Here is a 27,480-nt window from a genome sequence, read left to right as displayed (position 1 = left end):
CTCTCTCCCCTACCCTACATATAAGGTTTACCTACCAAGTAAAAGCCACCCCATTCATCCATCAGGAGTGAGGAGAGTACACTAGGTGAGAACCAGTCCCACGTACCAGCTAGCCTCACTTAGCCCCAGACTCTGCATCCACATAAGAACTCTGAATTAAGAGCTAGTAACTGTACAGCTCAAACTTCTGAAACAGTTACATGCTTCATTAGAAAAAATTCTCATCTATCCACTTAAAATGAATGGCCTTTTAATTTCATTATAGATCCCGTCAGTCTTCCGTTAACAAATGATTCATGTAGGGTTACTGGSGGAAAAATAAGTGAATTAGAAGCAAACCTTGTTAGCCAGCTACTCAAGCTGCAAATTTCAGGGCAATCAATTTAGAGCATCTTTTCTTTGGTTTCCCACACTTATTCCCASAGAAGATCCAAAAGCCATTTCTAGCTAACAAGCTGATTATCAGAGGCCTCCTGTTGAGGTTCAGGGGCAGCTTACCTTCCAAATGACTTGCCAATGGCAGATGGCCTAGCCTCATAATAGTACTGCTTGTATTCATCCATCCACACCTCCGCTGTGCGCTTGGTATTCCTGCATGGGGATGAAGAGATGCTTTGCTGCGTGCTATTGCMGAACCTGCCCTCTTGGCAAGCAGGCTCTGGGTGGGCAGATCCAAGGCCTGCCTGCCAGGAGGGAGCAAAGGACAGGCCATGAAACACAGTGGACAGTACAGCAGGTTTCCAAGTGAATGTGTTAAGTGTATAAACCTTGTTAGGATGCTCCAGCTCAGAAGTTAGAAGACAGCCATAGTTCACCATGATTCCTTTCACGCACACACTCTCTGCAGAGATGGCTGTACTGATCATCACAGACTGTTAACTGACTGTCCCAACTATCATCCTACTTTTCAGTCTCCCCTTCCTCTAACTGCAGAGGTTCCTGATCTTAGAATATTGTCATATTTCAAGTTGGAAGGGASTTTAGATATCACCTAGTCCGACCTCCTGCTCGAAGCACAGCTAGCTTCAAATTAGGTAATGTTGCACAGGGCCTTGTCCTGTTCAGTTCTCAATCTCCAAGGATTGATTTCATACCTTCTCTGGGGCCCTGTGCCAGTGCTTAAGCACTCCCATAGTAAAGCATCTTCTCCTAACTTTCTCTTCCCCTCTGTCCTGTGGTGGAGATTGTCCTCACGGCTCCTCTCAGAGCACAYGCGGCTCAGCAGGTTCTCTGGACACAAAAACAACTCAGAGACTCCAAAGATGAACAAGGACTACTGATACCCAGGCATATCTCATAGGCAGTACCCACAAATGGCCAGAGGCTCTCCCTAGAGCACTATTCCCCTCCTCTGTAGCAGACAGAAGAGACACAGTGGAACAAACAACAGAGAAGGGGACAGGCTTTGTGCACAGACATCGGCAGCTCATTCTTCCCTTGCAGAATGAATCTTCAGCCACAGTTCATTCTCCATGGCAACCACGCAGAAAGATAACGAAGAATTCAGGCTTATTTAGGCATGCTCAACATTGAGGTGATCTGGCTGCTAACCAGGAACTCCTCAACACTTACTTGATGTAAGTTAATGCATTGCCCTCAGGAAAGTCATAGGGATGGCGCTTCCTGAACACATGTCCCACTCGACTGCAGGGAACGATCTCCAAGCTGCCACCACACATCCATACTCGGAAAGAGAGCTCTGGAAGAGACACCAGGGTCACACAGCTGCAGCCAGACCAGCAATGTTTCCAAGAACAACTTTCAGCAGTGCACCTGAAATCTTTGTCCCCATGCTCTGGATGTATTTCCAACAGTAAAACCAGGAAAAGTGACATTCCTGTGGGAGTGAAAAACTCTTCCCTTTATTAAAATGGAGGAAACGCCTGTGTCTCAAGACTTTCTAACCTTCTCCATCCCCTCTCTTCTCTCTGGGTCCCCTAAGTTTTTCTGAGACACCTTCTCATTTGATGTGATCATTGTGGCTGCTGTCAGACCTTCAGGACAGCATCTGGCAAGAGACTGAAATTACCCCATACCCATCTTGTTTTAAAGATTTCTTTAACTCTCTATTCCTGCATATGGGAGGAAGGAAGGAAGAACTCACTGTGAAAAGCAAATCATGTGAGGAAGAGAGGGAGTTTAGGAGACACAGAGAAAGAAGAGCAGAAGATTCAGGTATAGGAAGTGAACTGATGTTCTCTCTCCCATACCTCCAGCCATATTATCCGAGATACCACTTGAAAGCAGAGCATCCTGAACATTGATCAAATGTGACCTGCAGTTGCTCTCTCCATATCGTGCAGGGTGATTATAGCACAGCGGATAAGATGGACGTATGTGCAGGCAAACGCATCCCCCTACCTGGGACCCAGAGCACTCCCTGCAGAGTGAGTACCACAGGCACACGGAGTCTCTCTGCTCCTGCTGTGGGCCTTTCCCAAGTCCCCAGCAATTGCACTAAACCCCGTATTAATATGTTATCCACTCTGCAGTATCCCACTGCTATCACTCGTAATCCTCTTGGCTCCATTCAAAGAAAAAAGTGTGTGACAGGGTTATATTTTGTCACCAGTTGACAAATCTGGGAGTTGCTGAGAATAGAATTCAGTCTAATGTGGATGAGTGAAAAAAAAAAATTGAGAAAAACCTATTACTTGAAGAAACCCAGCTGGTCCTGAAGCTAAATTCAGCATTTTGTTAAAGGATTAGAAGAACATGGATCTTTGATGTACAGAAGCTTATTTGCATCACAGAAGAGACATGACCTTGTTCAGGCTTATGAGTCTGTCCTAGAGAGTTTAATCATTAGCCCACTGGAAGGGTTTTCCACTTGCTTTTCATGTGGCAGTGAAAAGAGAAGAGGAAAAATGAAAATTAGCTGAGTAGTTGGTTAGGATTTCTGATCAAGTCCTTACCAAAGGGTTTCAGATTGTGTAGACTGATTACTTCAAAAACTTTACTCGCTTGGGATCTGCCTCCAGTAATGCCTGAATTAGGGGACTCTGATGTTTAGAATTTAAAAAGAAACGATGTAACTAGATCTAATGGCTGTTTCAAAGCAGGTACACATACTAATATCCTCTCACTCTTCTTTCTCTGTAGTTTTCCTCTTTAGCTCTTAGGAAAGATTGTTTCAACGGTATGTTTTTCAGYAGGAAAGAGGTTATTTTTAATCCACCTTCTGCTTTTTAGTAGAAGATTTAATAGATTATATTCTGTGGCATTTTTTATTGCCTCCAGACTCTCCTCGACTCTTTCTGACAGCTCATTATTTTCAGTCTGTTTTCAACAAGGACTTCCAGCTTTGAAGAGAGGAATGGCTTTGAAAATAGAAAAAAAAAACATGTATACTTTTTTGTTTTCAAATACAAGCTGGTTTCTAACCCACTGCTGTGTAACAGCAACAGGCATGGTGTTGAAGCCACTGATTGAGTCATTGCTTTATATTATGCAGAAGAGCTGAAAAAACTTTCAAAAATAAAAGTACTGTGTTTTCTTTTAAAAATATTTTCCTACTGCCATCACCCTTCTGATGTTGTGGCAGTGTGGCTCATGGACAAGCCCCATTGCACAGTGCATTGTGCACTTAGTCTTGCCCTGTTAAATGAAGAGCCAAGGTTCAGAATAAGGGGTAAGTGATGGGAGACAACACACCTCACAACAAGGCAAAATTGGCAATTCCAGTATGCCTGGCCCAGTTCCACAGAGCCTGGTCCAGCCACTGTTACTAACACTGCAGATCTCTTGAAAGGAGAGTTGTAGTAGGCAGTGAAGACTCAGAAGTGTTTCTGCATTAGTGTGTCATTCCTCTGAAACACATAAAACTTACCAAAATTCTCTCCTCCCCAGATGTCCATCTGAGTATCATATTTTCCCAGGTGGTTAAACCAAGACTTGTCGATCACAAAGATGCCTCCTGCTATGACAGGGGTTCTGGAAAAGAAAACCTAAATAACCACATGTATCTCTGCATATGCAGCACCGCCATCACAACTGCCTCCTTTTCAGAGGGGGTAACTTGTCCAGGACTGACAAATCATATCTCATGAACTTGCAAGCAGGATTTCATGGTCTTCCTCACTAAAACATCCTCCTTCCTTTGTTAGATGGTGCTGCAAGCACTACATGAGTAAAACCGTCTTTTGTGTTTACAGAAGTGTGCCCTGTGCAAAGCAGTAACAGGGGCACTGTCTGATGACTGTGTTCACCGACTAAACACAGCGCGAGACACCTTGCTGGCTGCTCTGCTGCTGGCAAGCTGGTTGCATCTGAAGTACAAAACAGGGCCTCACAAATTATGTAGAGGAACTGAATGACTCTTTTTTTTATGTTACAAATAAGAAACTGCCTATGCAGACAAGCATTGTGCTATTTTATATGTATTTTATCACATTCTATGTCTCAGAGCTGTTTACACAGAAGTGAGGTAGGCAATAACGGTTTGAGCCACCAGAGTCTGTTTTGTATGTAGACACACACATTTAGGAGAGGAGCACAGTTCTGTGCCCAAATTACTAGTCAAGATTCAGTTCCCACATGTGCTTTACACTTCCTGGGTGTCTTAATGCAAACTATACAGCTTCTTCATTTTTAGTTTTTTATATGGAAGATAGGTGTAATTCCCTTTCCCCACCCTTAAAGGGATTTCTGAGGCATTCAGGGAGTTGAGTGAGGAAAGCCACAGAAATGAAAATATAGAACAAGTGGCTTGTAGAGTTTGCATGTCTAGAAGTCTACAACAGCATATAGCTGCTATTTCTTCCTATATTCAGGGAGTAATACGCTCAGAAAACATAGATCTCAATGCATTGCAAGATTTCTTCACAGATAACATGAAGAATTTGTCTTCATCAAGAGAACACTTCGGCATTTTGTCCTCAGCGAGACAATCCCTATAAAGGCCTTGCCATACAGGTGAAGGCTTAGTAAAGGCATTCAGAAGGCTGCATACAGCTCATCACAGACAACTACCTTATAGACTGAGTTGGGTCTGTTCTGGACATCTTCTGCTCTATAGGAATCTGCTCCCACTTAAAGTGAAGGCTCCAGTCAAATCCTGAGGAGGAAAAAAAGCCATCTCAGATAGGTTTTGTTCTTGTTTTTGTACTAGCTTTGATGATAGTCCCCACCTTTTATCACAGGCTACCCCTTCTTTCCTTTTCTAACCTCCCTCATTGCCTACCCAGAAATGGCAGGAGTCTATCCTAATGCAGCCAAAAGGCTGCTAGTTTTCTCTCTTGGCATTGTCATCCCTTAGCAGTACAGGTTTCTGCTCCATTACATTCCACATCTTCAGGAGGGGGTTATCAGTCCAAGACGTAATAATAAGCATTGCTGCATTTTGGCCAATCTGTCTTACACTTCGTAGTCTGCCAAAGTTATGAGGCTTTAATTAAGATACTCTTTAGAATGCAATGTATTTGGGGGGGGGGGCGGGGAGGACTATAGCTCACTGTAGCCATCCCCCCTCCAAGCCTATTACTTATTTAGAGTTAGCTTGCGATGGAGACTTGAGCACAAGGCAATCATGAGGGTTGCACCACTGTGAAAGGTGGTCACAGAGTGAGTAGCCTTTGGAGGTCAAGGAGAGTAGCAGTGAATCTCAGATATCTGCAACTTCTTTTGCCACAGAGGAAGGAGAACAGCACTAGACACTGCAGGAGATCATAGGAACAGCCACAGTAGAGTTCAGCTGCCAGCAGAGACGTGAAAATGCTTTTCAAAAGATATCATGGGAGGGCCTGGTATATAGGAGTAGGAATTGGAAGTGCCTCCAGTTGGGCAGGGTATCGATATACCTGCAGTATAGTGAGTGTTTGCAAACCAGACTCACACAAGACAAGAGGTTTACCTCTGGGCTCTCAGCATGAAGTGGTCCTTGTCTGGGAAAGCTGATGGAGAAGTATACTGGGTGGAGGCATAGATTTTGCTGATGAGTCCCAAGCAGCAGGTAGGTGCTACCTGAATTACTATCATAAGATGAATCATGCTCAGGAATGCAAATGTGATAATGCTCTGGCTTATGTGCCATGAACATGCATGTGAAGGTCCAGATCCAGACCCCCTGAATGATCATCTGCAGCGGCATGTGGGTGCAGGAGACTTCTCAGGGAATGCTTTTAAGCATTCTTGGAGGGCCATGCTCAGGCACTACTCCAAAACATGCAGTCCATGTGAAGTTGCAGAACCACATTTGTAATCCTTTAACAGCACATGAAGGGACAGAGAGCCTGGACATTCTGTGTGCCCATACAGTTTCACCTCCTCTGCGGTAGGGTGTCTTTCCCAAGGAGCAAACCTCATCATACAGAAACACCAGCTGATGCTGGAAGGACCAGATGGAGCACAGGAAGAGTGAAGAGTTTCTAGGGGTGGCCTTTCCCCATCCTCCTTTCTTATCACCTTCATTCCCTTGCTGGAAACTATAAAGAGAGGTCTGTCTGGATTATGAGCAAGAAAACTGAGAGCACACACGGGGCACTTTTCAGGTCTGGCAGTTTGGCATGAGAGTGGCAGCCCAGAAATCCTGCTATTCACCTATAGTTAGAAGGTGTAAAGTGGCCAGTTGACATGTGATATGTATATTGACTTAAGTAAGATCTGGATTTGCAAAGCCCCATGACACTGATGCAAGCTCACGCCTAACTCAATGTAGGGTTTTTTTGTTTTTGTTTTTTTAACTCTACAAAAGATCTGACCTTGCCAATTGCAGGAGAAAGAGGACMGAGAACCCATCAGGAAAGAGCATCACTCTGCTTTCTTGAATAGCTGAAGTGAACAACAATAATTTTCGTGCACCACCCCTCTGGTCTAACTCACACAAGTCATTCATTGTACCCACCTCCCCTCAGATCTGCTGATGCTGCCAGGTACGCAAAATTATCCAGGCTGATAACATCAATGATCGGACTCACCACTCGTGTATAGTCCTGAAGGAGAGAGATAAAAAGGGAAAGAAGTAATCAGGCTTTTCCGGAGCAACTGGYAAAGCTGCCTGAGATCAGAAAATATGAAGCTGGACATGTAACATTTAAATTTTTGCCTGGCTTCTCCAGTACGGTTCTGAGATATGAGCGAGAGATCCATGGCCCCTACATCCAAACATAGAGATAGTGGCTATTAAACAAACTGCACACTAAGCATACAGAGAATTAAGCCTGAGGCCCTGACACCCAGAAATGCTGCTGAGATACAACTCTATTTCCTGCTCAGGTCCCAGGACATGAATCACTTGCAAAGGTTTTGTGTTCGTTTTTGCTGACAGCATAGTTACTGCTCAGCCCTTCTTGAATTAACTCATTGTCATCAGCCCAGAAACAATCAATGCACTAATAAATCATTTTCCTAACAAATTTTATCGAGACYCTTACTTCAAAAAACAACATAAAATGAAAAAAATCAAGGAACTGGGAATACTCTATTTGCACTAAGGGTAATATATATTTACAGTTTCTCTTTGCAATGGCTTTATTAAGTGGAAGTTGAGATTGTARCAATTTTTCAATGTCACAAAACAGCACTACAGAGAGTCTTGTGATAACGGCAGCCTACGATAAAACTGAGAGAGCTAGCAATGTTGTRAACAGCACCCTGTTATTAGACACCTGCCAGCCTCCACCGTTGTGGCTCCTCCGGGCCTCTCCTATTGCACCTCCATTTCRTGCCTTGCAATAGCTCTGGTGCTGTGACCTCTTTGGCCAGGATGGCACATCCCAGGCTAAAGCGTGTTCTTCATTCGTATTCCCGCTGGCTGTGTGCTGCGGATGGCTACACAGAGGGTGCATGCCTGCACAGTCTGTGCTCTGTCAGCACTCACCTTGGAGTCTGGTGGCAACTGTTCCAACCATCTAGTGACAGGGTTGTCCAGGTCAAGACTGAAATCTGAACCAGGACCTACACTGGAAATGTGAGAGGTAGGCCTGCAATAAGCTTACCTGAAATCTACTCACTAAATGGAGCTGTAGTCAGCATCATAGGTTTTGCAGCTTAGATATTTCACTGAAAAAAAAATAGTCAGGTCCTTTCTGCTTAGGAATCTTATGCTGCTGCCAGTAGCTTGACATTAAGAGCGGGAATATGGCAAACATTTATGGTTGTCCATGATGAGCAGACATGAATACAAGGCACCTTCTCCTCGGCCCCACTACTCCATGAGATCCTTTCATAGAAGGGGATTGAGCCCAGCCACTCATACTCTCCTGTTTGCTCTTACAGCAGGGCCACGTGTCCTTCCCTTCAGCCCTGCCATGCAGACAGGGTGACAGCTGCTGATGCTGATATCTCTTATTCACTTTCTAGTCTCACATCAGTTCTTTCCCAAGTAAGCCAGCAAAGGGATATCCATGCACACACAGGCAGCACCTCTGTGTGGGAAGCCACCTGTGGTGTTTGCTGGCGGCTTGGTGGAACCATTAAGGGAAGGAAGATTTTGCCAGTAGCAACGCAGAGGTGAGGGTCCAGCAGCCAGAAGGAAGATGGAAATCATGTAAAGTTGCCTGGTGTGTGTTGAGAAAGTGTCTACACTATGTACAGAAATATGAAGTGCAGCATCTCCAGGAGAGCTGAAGTAGGAGTCATGGTCTAAGGATTATGCATTGTCCCCCATCCTTCAGCATCTCTTGYCCCACCAATAAGAGACTGCAGAAGCTTGTCAGGAAGCATCTCATGCCTGACTAGCTCAGGCTGCACCTTCCTCTGTGACAGCCTTTCTGAGAAGGAGGGCGTTGGGAAAGGTTCTGTCATCATTGGCACTGCTCATGGCATGCAAGGACAGAGGAGCCACCAGGACAAGACAGGCCATCCTTGTACATCCCAGGGAGGGGGGACAGTGCTCACCTCTTTCACTCTCTGAAGCATCGGCTGCAGCCACTCGCTGTTGACTTCACAGTGACTGTCCAAGAAGGTGAGAATGTCGGCAGTGGCTATGTCAGCTCCTCGCACCCGAGAGCGAATCAGCCCTAGGATGAAGAAAGGACAGCAGAGGAACAGGAAGGTTAGGAAGGTAGATTCAGAAAGTAAGACACTTTACATGGCCACTATGTGAGAAGAGTAAAGGGCTCTTCTACATCACATCTGTCAGAAGTGGAGAGCAGCTAGAGCAGGGCAGCTTCTCTGGAGGACCTGAGCTCTCCCAGCTTACAAGGAATGGCCTCAGGTGTTTCACTTTTTTCCACACCACTGAACTTTCATCTGGTTCCTGTCTTGATGACAGATCCCTTTCCCTCCAGCCCTCCTGACAGGTACACTGCTGCTGCCTTGGCTTCATCTGCTCAGTGTCTTTCTCATCACAATACTCCTCTGGCTCTCTCAGGACTTCTAGTAGACCAAACGCTGCTCCCCGCTTGCAGTCTTTCTCACTAATTTATTTACATTTGTCCTTTATTCTGCCCTATGTTCAGAGATGTTAACTTCGCTCTCAAATGTCTCATTACTTTCTTACACGCCATCCTACTGCCTAGGGTGCCCTTCCCAAACCGAGCAGTCACTACTGTCTCCCCCTCCAGATCCTCCCTCCGGGCCTGCTGTGCCCTGACAGCTTTAGAAATATGCCAGCACACGCGTGTCAGATTATAAAGCAGCTTGGGAAAGTCAGTGTTATCACTTATGTATACAGGAGATATATAAACATAATTTTCCTTAATTGCATTGATATACATTGATACATGTTTTTTTTTCCCCTTTCCCACATCTACTAGATGGCTTATTTCTTTATACTGTGAGTTTAACAGAACAGGACTCGCATCTGCATTTATACTCATAAACATTTTAACAAAATGTAGTTCTTGTTCTAGCCAGGGCATCTGGACATCACTTCTCATTATTTAAAGTATTAATGAGACCACTAAAGACTGAGAATTCATAAGCTAGGTTCTCCCTCCACAGAACCTCCAACTAGGAAACCAAACCCTTGTGTTGAAAGTATGAACTGTAACCACAAGAAACAATTTGTAGGTAGCTGGCAAGCAGACAGGGCCATATGGGAAAATCAACAGAATCCAAAATCTTTGTACCTACAAAGTTTTCCACACTCACCTTCTCGCCGAGTGTTGCGTAGACACTTGACTTTGGGGATCTTGGTAAGGAGTTGGCAGTCCTCAGCTTAGATAAGGCAAAAAACATTTGGCACAAATGCATGAATGAGTTGGCTTCAACAGAGAGCTCCAGTTAACCATTCTCCTGCATATCCATGGGAGGGGAAATTCTGCTTTCACTCAATATCACATTAATCAGCCTGGCAGCCTTAATCCTGTTGCCTGAAAGGTACATAAAAGAGCACTGCTTGCCTAACTGTCCTCCTTGGACAGCTGCGTTTCCTGGCGCTCAGAGGGACTAGGTCTTCATCCTTCTGTGGTCAGAGTTTCACAAAAACAAGGGGGCAAGAGCTGGCCACGTGGCACAGAGTGCTGACGAGATGTAGGGACCATAGGGTGCCAGGGCTTTAAATTGCCAAAGTGCCAAGTAAAAGAGAGTCCTGTCATATTAAGTGATCTCATCCATTCTCTTTGCCCTTAGCTCCTCAGCTGGGCATTTCCCATCGTTTGTTCTCAGGGCAGTTTCTGCTTGATTTTATTTAGTATCAGGAACAGGGATTTGACCCACTACCTCAGGGACACTATTACATTAACACATGGATGCCTGAGGTCTTCATTGCAGCTTGCCAGAAGCCTGTTGCATCCCTAATTTACATTTACCAGGAAAGATGATGGAGAACAACRGCTACCGGATCCAGCCCAGCTGTACCAATGAMCACCAGGTCACACARCTTTGCAAGGCTGCACACTCACACRTGGTGTGCTTACAAAACGCACTTTCTCTGTTCCACCAGGCCCTCCCGTCCCCTCTRTGTTTATCCCACCTTTCTTTTTGCATCTCCCACACTCCCTTCTGTCATCCTCCCACAGACTCTGCGCTCTGGAGAGAGTGCAAAGGCCATCAGCCAAAATGCATGTCTTTGCACGCTTCTGCAGAAGCATTTCCTTTTTCAAAGATTCAGGCAAATGAAGTGGCAGGTGCTCTTGGTTAAAAACTACTAAGRTTTTGCTGGACATCTGCTACAAAGGGAGATAATACTCTTATTTTGACCAAGTTACAATGTTAGGTAAATACAGAAATCCACATCAAGTCATTCACCCTCCAGGAATGGAGCACATCATTCTSACTGTAACTAACTGCCAATGCTGACTCAGATCCTCTCTATCTTTGGTGTAAAACAAGGCAGATTTTAAAAGGAAAGTGTCGGACCTCAAACATGTATCAAAGAGCTCCATTACTCCCTGCGTGTGTGCCTGAGTGAAGTGGTTGTAAGACCAAAAAGGTTCAGGATGCCACTACTGCCTGTGAGAAAAATGGGAGTTGTCATGGGATAGGTCTTTCTATTGGAAAAAAGAAAAAAAAAAAACTATTGACTTAGGAGCCTGAATGAGTTTTTAGCTGAGCCCTGTGCAGTGCTTGTCCCAGACATCCATTAGTATCTATCTGGAATACTTCGCAATTAAGGCTGGATTCRAACTTTCAGATACCAAATGTGGGACATTTAGGACTGTTTGTTGGAGATGTTCAGCCTCACAAAACTAACAAGTTTATCCACATCACATCCTGAGATCCTCAGAAACTTAAGTGCCCAATCTCAAGATCAATCTTCAATAATTTTTGAGGAGCCAAGCTAATTAAGTACCTGCAAAATCAAAAGAGCAATATTTCCTTACCTCAGCAGACCAAGGTGGGCATTCACAGCTATCTGCAAAGTGTTCTGAAGGAGTAATTATCAATTATTACAAGCAACATACAACTAGATTTGGATCTAGTGCACATCACAGGAGAAGCAGGAAGTCTTCTGCCCTGACACCTCATCACTACGGCACAACAGCCAGGAGCAAGAGCAACTGTAAGGACAAAAGTGGGTCCCCAGCCTCCAGTCTATGGCTCTGGAGGGACTGGAGAAGGCATGGTGCTATCTGAAGCAACAACCCCCATATGTTGCTTCAGATAGCACCATGCTATCCATATGGCCTCCCACAAGGATGCCTGGGATTTGTGACATCCCAAGACAGGCAAACAGCCCCAGCCCTGGCTTGCCTGCAGGACACCAGGCAGCAGTTTTCAGTGGGCTTCATGACATCCTCTCAGTTTTTAACTACCCACAGCCGCTCATGTACACTATAATCTGTGTGCATATCTGCACTAAACAGTTCATGAAACTGTATTTAACAAGACTAGATGGAGCTCTCTGGCAACCAGGCCAAAACTGCCAAGGTAACAGAAAAACAGGAGTGGAAAGAGGAGAAAGCRCTGCCTCTGCCATGTGCAGAAGCTAAACTGGACCCAGAAAAGCCTCTTCTCTTTTTCTTTCTCTTGCACACAGACAAGAGAGTAACTCTGCGAGGGAGCAGGACTGAACAGAGCAAACAAAGGGGGAAAAGAGAAGGCAAGAAACAAGTGCAAGAGTAACAGATCCACACTTACGATCTGAGCTGAAGTCGTCTACCAAAATGATCTCCTGGATGAGACCGGGAGGGGTGCGGTTCAGGACGCTGCAGTGACCCAGGGAGGAAAAAGATGACCTTGTGAGCTGCTGTAATAACAACAACAGTGGGCTGACAAAAGCCTGCTATGCTATGTATTACAGCAGGAATACCAAACTCCAACAACGTGGAAGAAATAACCTTGCCCTTGTACCAGGGTCTGAGTATCAGTAGGAACAGGGCCTCTGGTTACTACCTGAGTGTTTATTGCCAGATGGTTTGCAGCCAGTGCACCTGATGTACTCCTTGCTTATACCAAAGGTCAGAAAGACTTTCCCTAATTTTCAGYTGTCTGACTAGGGATCACAAAGGCTGAATTCTTCTTGGGTTCTAGCAGCATTTGTAATGTCACACAACCAAGTGTTGGCTGGTGCCCTTGTCTTTTGAGGCACTGGAGATTCAACACCCATACACAAAGGTGAAGGCTCAGGTCATAGCTATCCTGTTAGAAGAGGCATGAGACTGAGTCCTTACTGCAGAYTGACAGAGCCCCATTATGAAGGGAGTTGAATATTTCAGGATGTTCTTCAAGAGGACATCTTGACATCTYTAACCCTAGAGTCCTATCTTTCAGCAAAACACATTTGAATGTGCCAGACTGAGTTATTGCTGTGAGAATAATTGTTGCAGAATTCACCTACACAGTCAGTGCACCAACCATTTATTTTACAACCAATTATTTTACATCACTTTGGGATATGTCAAGTATAAAAGAGACAGGACTGTTCTGTTCTGCTCAGTTTATGGCCTAGTTGTGAGTCTGCAGAGGACCACAGTGATATTAAACAACAGGAGGCATAAAATTGCATTCCCTGCTACCCTGCTGACTAGTCAGGTTTCTAGGCTGTCATTATTTCTACATCTATAACAGCCTCTTTAAGCTAGAGAGAGTAGGATAAAWTTGAGTTAACTATTTGAGATGCATTTGGTGAAAGTTAAATAGAATGCCACTGTTACTATGGGCCTTTTCCCAAATTTAGTGAGCACAATTATACCATGGGTATACTATAAGAGACAGTGGAAGTGAAAGAGGACAACTGATGAAAATTAGCAGCAGTGAGGGCWAAATTTTCTGTGGCTGACAATTTTTTCAAAGGCCCAGTCTTCAGAGGTTAGCAGAGTATGTGCTGCCAGATGAAGTTGTGATGCCTGAGACCTTTGCAAGACYGGCTGGTAAGTGCCTGAATTTGGGCACTCCAAAATCAGCTGCAAAACTGTGGGAAAGTCTAGGAAAAAAGACACGAAGAGGATGCTGTCATTGAACTCAGCTTGAACTAAAACAAGAGAGAGTCCAAATCTGCTTCCCACAGCTAGATACTATCTCCCCATGTTGTTCAGATGACTCTGCAGAGAAACCCAACTGAGTGGCAATACTGGTAGGAAAAGGTCTTGGGAAGAGACCTGAGGATGAGGCTCCCACATTATGGTTTGTTTCATGTTGGTCTAATCTTGGCAGCTGTTGGGCCTAGATCCTGATTTGAAGACACTTCCTGCTAACCAAATGTGTRTGTGTGCACACACACCCTTTCACACGTGCACCCCTGGCAGCAGCTTCTGCACTCTTCCTTCTGCTGTGAGAACTCTGCTGCTGAAGCTGGGTAGAAAAAATGGAGGTGATGCACTGTTGTTGCCACTTGGGAGTGGGAGAAGCATTTGGATATGGGAGGGAGGGGAGTGACTGTGGGGAGGAATAACTTTCCTCCAGTACTTGTCAGTTATCCCTCTTGGTCTCTGGAGGCAGCTCGGTCTCTGCTCCCTTCTATGGGCTCCAGCTGCTTTCCTTCTCCACCAAAGGAAGAGGCAGCTGACTGGACCCGCTGCACAGAGCAGACTAGCATGTGAGCCCCTATGGGGACCACACTGACTCATGAACAAGCTGTGCTGCCTCAAATGCTGTTGATCTGATACAGGGAGTCCTTTAGACAAACTTAACTGATTTGTTTTCAGTGTAAAGGAAAAGATCCAAAAGGAGACTAAGGAGGAGAATGTAGGGGAAAAAATGTGAAACAGGCTATCCACCAACAACTGTGAGCGTGCCATTTCAAATGGCTCATTACTAGCATCTTCTGTTCTGCAGAAGATGTCTGTCAGTCAGAAGCTACTTGTCTACTTGATGTTGCTTCCTGTGAAGGACACAGTTGCCCCTCTGAATTGGGATGGCTTGGCATCCTGTACTCACTCAGAAACAACCGTCACTCAAAAGCCATTTTATGTGATTGATACATCTGCTTGATTAGTCGTTAAACAATACCATCAATTCTGCTGAAGGGAAAATCAACTGCTTTACTGGCGTGTTCCTTTCTTTCTCTTTGATTTCAGTCAGTATTATGGGTACTGTTTGTGTCTGGGTGAAAATGTAAGGGTGAATGGTTAGATTTCAAGTCAACAGACTTGAACAGTTGTCAGTGGTTCAGTGCCTAGGCAGAGAGCCTCTATATATTCTGCTAGAAAGGATAATGTTAAAATGCTAGAGCATTTGGTACAGCAATTCACTACAAAACTTTACAGAATGACTTTGACAGTCTAAGAAATGGCAAAACAGGAGACAATTTCAGAGCAAAGGAGAAAAACGATGCTGCACTGCTAACACCTGGAATAAGGAAGAGCATCTGTGAGCTAACAAGAAGCGGACAGATCAGCAGAGGAGATAATCTTTCCACCAATAATCTTTCTGTGAATTGCTCAAAATCAGAAGAGCAGGTGCCAACGAAATGAGGGGAGGAAATGCCAGGGAGGAAATGTCAGGTTGACAGGAAATGTCAGCCATCTGCAGTGGAGCGTACTGGGTCCCTCAMAAGTGCACTCCTTCAATGGCAGCAGTATTGAAAGGACCAGCTTGAACAGATGGGTCATTCCCCTTTCAAGGGCTCTGTTGAGAGGTCTAGATTGCAGAAAAACCTCAGAGACCAGCTGAGATCACATCTGAGGCTGGTGAGGCCACATCTGGAGTACTGTGTCCAGTTCTGGACTCCACAGTACAAGAAATAAATGGACATATTGGATCAGGTTCAGCAAAGGATCACTAAGATAAYTGAAGCACTTGACATAAGAGGAGAAGTTAAGGGGGCTAGGACTCTGGAGGAGACTCAGACAAGTTTTGAAGTCTCCATCCTTGCATATATTCAAAACTCAATTGAATATGGCCCTGATCAACCTGCTCTAGCTGACTTTGCTTGAGCAGGGGGCTGGACTGGACTATCTCCAGAGGTCCCTTCCAACCTCAACTATTCTGTGCAATTCTGAGAGCACGGTGTTTGTTTAGTTCTAACACACCAGCAAGTTTGGCCTGTTAATGCATTAGCAACCTTTACCTGCTAATTAATACCCACCACCTCCATAGCATTTGAATATTAGTTTTCCCCTCTACAGGTTACTGTTGCTCTAAATGTCATCTTCTCAACATTTTAACAACTGTGGCATCTGGCTATTTACCCAGCTGCCTTGAGATTTTCCTAAAGTTCCTACTATCATGGTTTCTGAGCACCAAATCATTTACTGTATGACCTATGATGTAATCAGAAGAAATCTCCTGYCGTTGCCCTAGCAGCACCATGGCTGCAAACAAATCTGCTCATTTTCTAACAGTGCCTCTGTAGAACTCATTTGATAGTTCAAACGAAAAGGAGAGGTAAAAAGGCAAAATGTGTTAATGCAGTACATACAGGTTCCTGGAAACAATGTGACACCAAGCCTGGCAGACAGAAAACCAGCCTTCCAGCTATGAGGCTAACTTGAAAAAGCCTATTATTTATTCACAAAGCATATTTCTGTAAGTCCACAAGACCTGACAGGGGAAGAACTAGTGATGGTGAATAATACATTCTGGCTAGCAGTACTATCAGYTCAACCTTCCACCTGAGCAATTTGCTCTTCCTTCAGCCTCCACAGGCTGTTCCTGGACCTGCTTGCAAGCTTCAGGGATTCTTTGAGCAACTATTTGAAAAGTCAGAGAGGGCAGAGGGCATGTTTTCATAAAAACTAAGAGGAAAAGAACCTCCCCAGGCTCCGCAAGGGTGACAAGGAGGGGAAGGTGCAGCTAGAACACTACCTGGTGGTRCAGGTAACTGCATATTCCCATCTGCTTGGGGATGCTGTCAGGCCCTATGCCACATTTACCTGGTTAGCTGTGGCACTACTGATACTCAGGCATGAGGAGCCACAAATACAAGGTAGCAAAGGTCCTGTAGGTTTGGTAGGATCTGTGCATAAAGCTCCAGAAAGGATTTAGTGGGCCGGTAGGTTCACTGGCTCTTTACCAGCATGTGACTAAGCATCTACTCAGACCACAAAGGTTCTCTCTCCTCCATACTCTGAGACCATCACCTTCTGCTTGAAAGTACTTACAGACTTACAGGCCATGTTCCGGTTGCCACTGAGTTGGCCCCAGCTATTGTTGGGGGCCACCTCTTCCTGTAACACATGCCCTTGCAGGGAGCTAGCTGCAAGTTCCTGCCTGGGAAGCAAGGTTCCTCCTAAACCCCTTCCCTCCATTGCTGCTAGTAGCCCAGTGTCCCCTCTTGTTCCCTCTCTCTCCCAAGCCATAATCACTGTTTCTGTCTATGGATGAAGGCCCAACAGTCTCTTTCCTGCTGTTAATTATCCCTCCACAGGTCTCTCTAGCTGCTCCTTGCAGATATGCTCTATCCTTGAAGATATGTSCATCCCACTGATCCAGGTCCTGACCTGTCCTTGTGGGCCAGCTGAAGAACAGATCACAAGCACATGGGGGAATGCAGTCACTTTTCTTGCTTAGCCTCTAGAAAATGTCTAATCCCCTCACTAGTGCCCTTTTGGGTACCATCATACAGGCTCTGCTCCCTTCACCGATCTCACCTTTTCACCGTGCGTAGCAGGGTGGAGCGAGCCTCATTGTGGAAGGTGATGATGAGGCTCGTAGCTGGCAAGTCTGTGTCGTAGCGTACAGAGGCACACCTGCAACATGGGAGAGGAAAAGCATAAGCCAAACACCTCCTCGCAACAGCCACTGGTGTAACGTGCCTAGAATTTCTAAAGYAGGAGAAAATAATGTGCCAAAAACAGCGCAGTGGAGCTGAAGCAAAGGAGGCTTTGGCAACTCCTGCACCAAGATCAGTGGAGTTAAATAAAACAATGAAATGAAAGACTAGTGCCTGTTCAAAGGCAAAATTTGGCAGCCCTRACACCTAAACTCAATGCAGCATGCTGAGGACAACACATAGTTTTCAYGGAGGACAAATATTCAACATTATGGATTCTAGTCCCTGGATTTGCCAGTGATTCATGCAAAAATCAGCTCTTCATGCAGAGGACATGCTCACACTAAGGATGGATGGAGCTTGTAGATTCCGGCATTGCTATATAAAGGCTTTTACAGGGGAGGAAAATGCTGTCTAGTACTGTGACCTGCATTAGAGAACTGCTCAGGCTCTGTGGCTTCTCTTCTGAACACTAATACCTCTGCTGGCAATAAAAACGTTTCCTTTCACCTGACTTTGTAACATTAGGTACGTCTATTCATTCATGCACTCATAACCATGGATTAACTCAGGATCAGCCCGCATCAGGGCTTCTTTTGGCCTTGTGGAGAACAACGATTCTTGGAGGAGAATGATTCATAGACTTGCATCCTGGATTCAGTTCAGGTAAATATTAGGAATGGCAGATTTGGGCTGATGTGATCCTCCAGATTTTGCCTTCTTCCTAGCTTTCAGCCAGTGACAAATAGCAATCAGTCTGCGCTCATTCCCTGCCTGATCAAGAACTCATCCTTGGAATTGGGGCCCAGTGTTTTTTATCTGCTCAAGGCCACACTTGGACTGAATCAGCTCCAGAARGGAATACAATTCATTTCTCATGACTTTATAACCACTGTTTTACTTCCACATTTACTTACTATTTTTATGACTATTACTAAACTGTTACTATTTTTTTTTATAACCACATTCAATCCTACTGCTTTATGACTATTCTAAACTATTAATATTTTTCATTGCAATATTTTATTAAAGGGAAAGCAGCTTATTACTTATAAGAACTTAAAACCTATTAAGGCAACAGGAAGTAGAAAATTAGAAGAAATTGGTGTATGCATTATTTGGGGAAGAGATCCCAAGATCTCAACATTTCTGCAGCATCACGGAGGAGAAGAAGGAAATTTGTGCTTGAAAGTTGGGCCTCTTTCTTTTGAATCAAAGAGCACCTATAAGATGTGCCAAAAGAAGCTTGTAAGACATGGACTCAGATATGCCCAAGCTCTGTCTGTGTGCTGGAGAAGAGTGATGTTAGTGACGTATTGACCCTCCCAGTCCTTAAACTCAGGACCAGATCGTTTCATGACACAAGGAAGGGCTTTCTCAAACCACATTTAACTGGTACCAGCTCTCTGAGTCATCCTAGCATCCATTCCAAGATTGCTACAGGACAAGGTATTCAAACACAGCTCTCCCACTCCCACACTGCTACCCTGCAAAGGGGAGGAACATGGGAATGGGTTTATCTGCTCTGATTATCTGCTCAGAGTCTCCCCGTTGCTAAAAAGGAATCCTTGCAAAGTTAGGGGCTGTAATGGCTGTTCCTTTCCAGGAAATCMCATACATATTCTTCTTCAGACTAAGGCTCTGTACTGCGGTGTGAGTACAGAGATGGGGCTTCTCACAAGAAGTGTGCTCTGCATGCTGCTCTGCATGCTGCTGCAGATCACAGATCAAAATAAATAATAATTCACCTTTGGAAGGAGAGGTTTTTAGGCCAGAACATGACATCAGATTAACAGAAAACAGCAATTCTGCAGGGCTGGGAGTGTTGCCAGTAACACAGGACATGGCACTGCTGCTTCTGAGTCGCTAGTGAGCCAGTCCCAAGTGCTCTGCTGGGGAACAGGAGCACAAGACTTTCATCTCACAACCAAAGTCACAACTGCTTGCGTTCACTAAGCACCCTGATGGCTGTCAGTGCTGGCAGGCTCACAAAGCTTCATTTCTCCCGACATCCCTTCACAGATCCAATCAAGTTAGATGACAGGTTTCCCATTTCCAGCAGCTGTGAGGCATTACTGCACAATGCCAGGTACGGTCTATGTTCCAGCCCAGACAGATCACCATTTCAGACATGGTTAGTGTGCTTCTGTATCTTCTCCATTTAAGTAGGCTGTTTTACACCATACTATCGCCATGAAACCTACAGTTTTCAAGATACAGTGTTATCCTTCCAGATGAGGTGTGCTATAGAAATTACAAGATAATTACATAAGCACTACTAGAAATTTAAGGATAAATTTAGTCAGCAGAATAAATTCACCCCAGTGAAACAAGGACAGAGCAATGAGCACTTCGCAAGCCATGAAATATTCATTGCATGAATATTAAAATGATATTAGTTTCATCTCCACCTCAGCAGCACTCAGCCCAACTGCAATGCTCAGGACAGAAAAAAAATGCACCATACAAGCTGCAGACAGCCCAGGCTGCTGGTGAGAAACACAGAAGCTAAAGCAAGGCTGCAACAACTGTGCAAATTGCAGGCCAGGACAGAGGACACTGAAAAACCATGAACGAGAGAAGGGTTATGTAAAAAAAACAGCTACCAGTCAAGCAATCTGAGCTGCAATGGAGCAAATGTGCTGCAACTCAAAAGCTAAAATAACAAGCCATTCCTCAGCTAGGAGGAGAGGTGCTAGAAAAGCAACAAGCTAGGGCTGAATTAGTCAGAGATCCCTTTGCACATTTGAGACCCTTCCAGATTAACGGTGAAACACAGTGAAGCAATGGACTGAGCCTGCCAAAGAAAAGCCCAAACTGCCCCTTGTTGACATTACAGAACAGCATAGGAGGCCACTGAACCCTTCGCCGAACAGYGGCTGGGGCTTGGACCAAGCAAGGCCTGCATGGTACCTGTAATGCCTGGTGTCCCGGATGGGCCGATCGCTGCTGAGTTTGTCGCTCTCTAGCTGATTAAAAGCATGTTGGCGGTAGGGGTCTTCTCCAGCCTTCAGCAGCTTTGAAGACAAGTAAGCCTTTTCGTCAAAACCCCTCCAGCTGTTCTTCTCTCCTGGGGGAGCCCTTGTCATCTAGAGCAGAGACAAGCATCAGGGAGAGSAGCTGACTTATGTTTAGACACTCGTAATAAGCTCAGATACGTGTACCCTAAAGGCAGGCCATTTGCCACAAGTCTGGAAGAGGCTCAGGTAGTGGAGGAAGGCAAGACAGGCAGGGATTTGGAAAGGAGAGCAGGAAAACCTCTCAGAAGTAACATTATAATTTACCCTCTCCCAGGAAAATTACAGACCTTGCTCTCCCCACCAACTCAGCATGTGATGAAAACTGTTTTGCTGATAGCACAGACGGAGCCAAATTCTCTTTAGCACTTATTATACACAACATGTTAGACTGCAGGCATTTGGAAACCCTTCTAGGCAACGTGGGTTTGAAAGTAGCCTCCAGCCAGTATACTGAAATACAGTATTTTGAGGAAGAACAGTTTCAGCCTTTCATTAATAACTATCACACACTAACACAGGCCCGGCTGATTTTACAGGTCCCAGCTGTGCTTTACCCAGCTTTAGCTAGTCTCACACAAGAAATCCATGATAGAGTTGAAAACTGTATGTGACTGTCCTCAATCCCAGGCAAGAGTTTAAATAACTGGCCCATCCTCTCACTTCTCCCTARAAGTTTCTTGATCATCCTCCTTCTGTGTATTTTCCRTGTTTCTTCAGCTTTCTTTCAAAGGCTACAGAGTCAGTGCAACATAAACACTCAAAAAAYAYTGATTAGAGCCCCTGGGAGGAAGGAAAGTCACATTTTCAGCCCCACTGAATTCTATTAGAATTGAGATTTGGTTGGAAACAACCTAAAATCAGTAAAACACTTGCTATAAAACAATTGGGATTATTTTACAATATAAGTGGTTCAACAACCAGAACAAATCATATGTGGTAGCAGTTTGCCAGACTAAATCATGCAAGAGCCATAAAATGCTCTCAGCCCTGTATGAACGAGTCCAGGAGTTCTCTAAAACTGCTGGCACATTATACCTCAGGCCAAAGCACGAGACAATCCCCCAACCCGGAGAGCCTTCTGTGTAAAATAGTTAAGATTCCCTCTTAGAGGGAATCCTAATCTACTAGGCTTGATCATGTTCCTCTCTCCACTATAATGCTCCTTTTAGGAATTYTGGAGGACAAGAGACCACAGACTGGCCCCCACTGACACACAGGGGTTGTTTGAGCTGAATTGCTATTTTAATGGGGTGTGAAACAACTCAGAGCCCCAGTGCCATAGCAAATTCCTGAAGAAGGAGAATATTTAGAAGAATGTCTCCGCATCTTTCCCTGAGAAGTGCTACTCGATAGTTCAGACAGCTCTAAGAGAGTTAGACAGTTGGGTAAGGTGATGGCAAATGAAATTCAGCGTAGACAAGTGCAAGGTAATGAACATTAGAAGAAATAGATTGAACTACTCATGCACAGTGATGGATTCTAAATTAACTGTGACCACTCAGGTTAAGGATGTGAGCGTCACTGTGGACAGCTCAATGAAACCCCACGCTCAGTCCACAGAGATGGAAAATATAGCAAATAGAGAGCACTGAGAAGAGGACAGAGAAAATTGAAACTATTATAAATGCTATTATATGAAATCAATGATAACTCAGCAGTCATAGTCAGAGTGCAAGTTTTGTCAAACCAATCTCTGGAAGGATCCAGCACAAAGAGAAAAGGTACAGAAGTTACTGAGAGATAAAGAGAGAATTAAAGGTTTAGGACTATTTAATTTAAAGAGAAAAAGAATGAAGAGAGGAAAAAATGAGAGAGGCAGAGGAAATTGTGCTTCTATAGCCAAAGTCAGCCTAATGCTCAAATTTCCCTTTCTTATAACACAAGAAAGGGGAAATGTCTTTTTCACAGGAAGGGAAATGTTTTTTCATAGGAAAAAAACTCCACACCATTTTCAGCACAAAGAAAATTATTCAAACAAGCGTAATAAAACTGCTGCACTTGGATTCACCCTAGTTTGAGATTCACATAAATATATTTTAAGCAAATATTTTACCTTTTTCTTTCTTTCCAAACAGAGAGCCATGCTGTATTTCAGTGGAGGATGGAGTCCTGCTTCCTTCCACTTGCAGTAACTGCTGCCACAGGACTGAATTTTCTCTTCAGTTAGCTGGATTAAGACAACTACTCCATATCTGTATGGCTGGTTTCACAACCTGCTTCGTAAACTCTCCCTTGAGATTGTGTTTTCAATAGCAGCAGGAACCTTTTTAGTATCTCTAAAAACTAAAATGTTTCTCTTCTCTTTAAATTTATATTTAAAAATTCATCAAACTTAAGCTTCCATTTCTCTTCCTTCTCCTGCCCCAGGAAACAACACTGTTTTGTTGCAAAAGCGCAGCTCATTCTGTGACTTCAAATATTTTGCAGTCACTCACTTGTGCTTTACTTGAGCTATTCCATCTTCCACAGTCCCAGACAACTACCAGTTTCTTGTGGTTTAGATTGCCACGAACATTGTGCAGAGTGCTGAAAGCAGCATCCAACCTTTACAAACCATTTTGTCAGTACCCGCATGGATCAGGAGCTCCCCATCCCACACAGCCAGGGCAATTCCCATTGCTTCAAGGGAGCAGGGCAGCCGGGGGCAGCCCGGGGGGCAGGGTCCAGGCAAGGGCAGGCTTGGGGAAGCCCAGGAGTGGGCTTGGAGGCTGGAAGCACCCTCAGGGCCTGGACGTGTTTCAACTTAARCTACTATACCTGATTCATCTAGATAGTACGGCTCTCACATTATCACTTTTAAAAACTGAGTTATAAGTAAACACGACCAGGATTTAATTTTCACTAAAGAACACTTCTCATTTTTGTCTCAATCAATATCTCTTCATGCTCCCTGTAAATGAGGGAAAAAGGAGGATTTGAGGATTTATAGTTCAGACAGCCTAACTTCAATTCCCAGAAAGACACTCTAACAGATAATCAAAGAAACTATCTGTGAGCACCTAGACAGTAACAAAGTAATAAATAAAAGCCAACTAAGATTTGTTAAGAGACCARCCTAATTTTCTTCCTTGTCAAGACAACCAGTCTTAAGGATGTGAAAACCAGTAAATATGACACATTATGACTTTGGTAAGGCTTTTAAGACAGTCTCATAAGACATTCTCATCAGCAAGCAAGAGAAAAAGTAATCTAGACGAAACCACTGTAGAGCAGGTTGGAAACCTCAGATTTCCGACTGGAAAACTGGTCAGAAAGCCATAGTCAGAGCAGAGCTACCAAGTGTTCACTATCAGAAGAGAGAGTCTATGATGAATGCAGGTCTTGAAGGTTTTTTCTGGATCTAGAAATACCAGCACTATTTGGTATTTTCATAAATGGGTTCGATGTTGAGATAGAGAGCGTTTATTAAACACACAGGAAATCCAGGAAGAACATCAGACACATTGGAGAATGGAATTAGAATTCAAAATTATTTCAACACAAAAATTRTCTGAAAACAATAAACACACATCAATAAAGGCACCACAAACTACTGTAGTTCAGCAGGACTGCACTGATCTAAACCACGGAAGAAACAACGAAGTAGCAGCTCTGCATTAAAGCCCTAGGTGTTACAGCTCATGAAACAGTGCAACAGCAAAGCCCAAAACTGAGAGGACAGCAAATATCACAGACAGCGGCGCCCAGACTGCTACAGATAAGCTTGGTAGAGTAAACATGAAAAAATATTTAAGGACAGACTTCTTGTACCAGACTCCTTCCTGGAATTTCAATGCTTGACTATAGGACATTTATCACTTAATTCAGAACGTGCTTGCCAGCAGCTGCACGGGTTCTCCGTGAAACAGTAGCTAGCTCCCTGCTAAATGCACCGCAGAGCGCTGCGGGCTGACTTGCAGCCCTCCTTCCCCTCCCTTCACATTAACACCTCTCACTTCAGGGAGGAGTCAGTATACGCACATAYGAGCTTTGGATACATTTAAGGCTCAGTATGTCCAGCTGAGTGCGAAGGGGTAAGACTTTCACCAAATCACTAGGACATCTTATACCCTACAGCTCTCTATGTAGCTGCACAACCTATATCCCCCACGCTTCAGCCTGGAACTAATAGTGGGACTTACGGGAGCASAAGTGCCCAGTTCCTTCTGACTGATGCTCTGTGATAGATCAAAGAAATTTACTACATAAAAGCCGAAGTAAAGATGAATAGGYACTGGAAATTTGAGTGTCTAGACAAGGGATTAGCAAAGCCGTTTGCATAAACTAAAGTTTGACCCAAATGTTGCTGATACCTCCAACAAAATTCACATACCAACATTTCAAGAAATACTGTAAATGTTTTTCTAATCTCATTTCACCATTTCTCATCTTCACATACACATTATTTTCACCTTTCAGTGAGAAGACTGAGTTGCTCTCCTGATAGTGAAAGTATGTACTTATTTGCATTTTGACATGGTTCAAGACATCATCAACTATTTAAGTGGTTAAATTAATGTCATAAAAAAGGATTAAGGGAAAAGAATTAATACTATGCACGTTTGTGGAAATTCGAGAGGCTCATTTCTCAATTACAACACAGATACTCCTCTAGGCTTGATCACTAGGCTACAATATAGACGGTGCCATTCACTTCAGCGCACTGTCAGCGTCTCTCAACAGACACAGGCATGCCAGCTCCAACCATGAGAAAACAGCCACTAAAATCAGAGCAGTTCAGGAACCCGGGCTCCCAAGATTTTTTTGTAGCAGCAAACTGGTGAAGATCAAAAAGGATAACCATACTTCAAGGGCTATGAGATATCATTAGTTAGCATGAGTAAGGCGTGCAAAACAAATGCAAGTACAATTCATAATTTTTAAAGTTAGTGGAAGGTTAATCCAGCAGCATTTTTACATGATAGGATGTATACTTTGCAGATCTTACATATCTTTATTATGGGTGTTTGTACAACTGAATAAATGGAGCAGGGGCTTCCATACTTCTCTTTTTTGTTTTAGGCTCATTTTCTTGATTGCACCAACTCTGTTGAATCCCAGTGCAGAAAAGCATCAATCACACACCTACTCCAATAACTGTCTTTTCAAGGAAGAATAGGACTGGTGAAATTGTAGTCATTTATATGGGAAAAGAATATCAAGCACCAACAAAGCCGGGGAGTAACACTTCCACCAAACCTCCCTCCTCAAAAAACCTTCCTTTTGACTTATTCCACCACCCTGCAGTGGCAGACAGGCCAGCCTCACACACCAGCCTTCACTGTGCATGTGCATGGGGATGCTACGGAGACACTTGCAGCCTGCTGCCACCCTGCACTGCATTGGTTGCCTATCTGCCTTCCCCAGCTTCAAGAAAGCCAGGCAATTAAAACCTACAGTTGTAGCCCTCTGTTGTGCCCCAAGGTCTTGTTCACCCCTTCAGGAGCTTTGTCAGCATTGCTGCAAAAGAATCAGGAGAGGCTCAACATGCTATTTCTTCCCTTTGGTCTCTGTAAACTATATCCTGGCACATGTATGGACTTYGAACAGCACACAGCACAGACAGGTCAGGACTGAGAGCTGCAGCAGCTCCCAAGAAAGACCCCAGAGCTCCTTCTTCCCCTGGGAGCAAGCTCCAGATGAGCCGAACCTGCAAGATGTCTTGAACATCTGTTGCTGAGAACAGTTGTTTTGGAGGATGCGTTGTAATCCCAGTACAGTTTATCAATCCCAATGTGCATGTGGCTCTTGTTATGTCTCCTGAAAAAATCCATATACTTTTCCGAAAAATTATACTTTAGGAGCAGAGGCCCTGCTTGACAGCACGGGGCCTATTTTATTCATGCTTTGTTAAACTGTGTAAAGCATTTTAAATGTGGTTTGGGAACCCTGCTCTTATAGAATTGCTGTTACGAAATGTTAATAAAAATTGCCACAGTTAAATACAACCATCTCTGTTCTCAGATAAGTGCAAGTGCTGACAAAGGGGCTCAAAGATTGATTCAAATGTTTTGTTTGTAGGTTGCACAAATYGAAAGTAACACAATGGAAGCAGTAACGCAGTTTGAATTGATTAGGTCACGTGCCAGCTGATCGATCATGCWAGGTTTTTTACTTACATCAGCTCTGGACTATCTTGGGGCCTGCTGCCAGGCTCAGGGCTGGAGTGATCAGTGGTGGGCCACCAGTGGAGGTTATTTTCAGTGCCCCCGAGGAAGGGGCTCTGGCTGGCAAGCTGCTGTTGCCAGCTCATGAGGTGTYGCCAGAGCCTGTGGTGAACAGAGCTGTAGCTGCTCAATACTCTGTCCCGAGTAAAGTGGAAGTGAGAAGCAGGGAAAGTCTGCTGGGGCTTGCTATCCAGCATCGCCGCTTGCCCAGGGTGCCTCTTCACCTCCCTGTTCTTTTCTGCTGTCTCCTGGCTTACTGCCTTTTGCACGTGCAAAGGCCTTTCTCTGCTGCTGTGCAAAACTGCATCTCCATTCTCTTCTGTTTTAGCCCAAGAAATCCTTTGCTYTCCTACAGGTCCCAGTGTGATGGCCAGGAAGCCACAGGATTCCATCAAGAATTTCCTATTTTGTTTTACTCTTCTTCCCTTATAGTTTTGTCAGACATTGACCGGTTGACAAGAAAAATGTCCTCAAGCATCTGGCCCTGAGCAGGTGGAAATCCTTCCTGAAGCAAGGAAAGAGAAGCAGTTATTTTTCTCTGTTTGGTTTCCATAGCAATGTTCTCCCCACACCCATCAATTTTTGGATCCTGTTCTTGGAGCCTGCTCCAAGAACTGAGACATAGAAGATGGCATGGCATTTTCCATGCTATTGCCTACAGTCTGGATGCAGTGAAAGTCGTGTTCTCCTATGCGGCTCATCACAAGCAGCCAGCTCTCATTGATTACTGGTGTGAAGGACTTCAAGATGGGATGTTACTGACTTACTGGTCACATTGGGGGTTGATAGACAAGGTTTGGCAACTGCCTTTCAAGTAACCTTGCCACGGTTTGGCAAG

At 44.4% G+C, this 27,480-nt stretch overlaps 2 protein-coding genes across 2 annotated transcripts in view; both read right to left on the bottom strand.

Moving 5' to 3' along the window:
* The window catches only part of GALNT16 (polypeptide N-acetylgalactosaminyltransferase 16), a 70,764-nt gene that overhangs the window by 14,952 nt on the left and 28,332 nt on the right, over positions 1–27,480 (bottom strand). The window contains exons 2-11 of the mRNA XM_085323348.1: positions 20,390–20,565; positions 17,355–17,453; positions 12,463–12,530; positions 10,033–10,098; positions 8,836–8,957; positions 6,842–6,929; positions 4,972–5,056; positions 3,830–3,933; positions 1,573–1,699; positions 499–591 (exon numbers count right to left, since the gene is read on the bottom strand). Coding sequence (XP_085179474.1) covers positions 499–591; positions 1,573–1,699; positions 3,830–3,933; positions 4,972–5,056; positions 6,842–6,929; positions 8,836–8,957; positions 10,033–10,098; positions 12,463–12,530; positions 17,355–17,453; positions 20,390–20,565 — 1,028 coding nt within the window. The remainder of the gene's footprint in view (positions 1–498; positions 592–1,572; positions 1,700–3,829; positions 3,934–4,971; positions 5,057–6,841; positions 6,930–8,835; positions 8,958–10,032; positions 10,099–12,462; positions 12,531–17,354; positions 17,454–20,389; positions 20,566–27,480) is intronic.
* EXD2 (exonuclease 3'-5' domain containing 2) overlaps positions 20,478–27,480 on the bottom strand; it is a 71,563-nt gene continuing 64,560 nt past the window's right edge. Inside the window, exon 13 of the transcript XR_014898051.1 lies at positions 20,478–20,557. The gene's annotated coding sequence lies outside the window, so the exon portion shown is untranslated. The remainder of the gene's footprint in view (positions 20,558–27,480) is intronic.

The sequence above is a fragment of the Rhea americana genome, unplaced genomic scaffold (assembly GCF_003343005.1).
Source record: "Rhea americana isolate MKP2758 unplaced genomic scaffold, rheAme1 scaffold_84, whole genome shotgun sequence".
Lineage (NCBI taxonomy): Eukaryota > Metazoa > Chordata > Aves > Rheiformes > Rheidae > Rhea > Rhea americana.
This window is presented reverse-complemented; position numbering and strand designations above follow the sequence as displayed.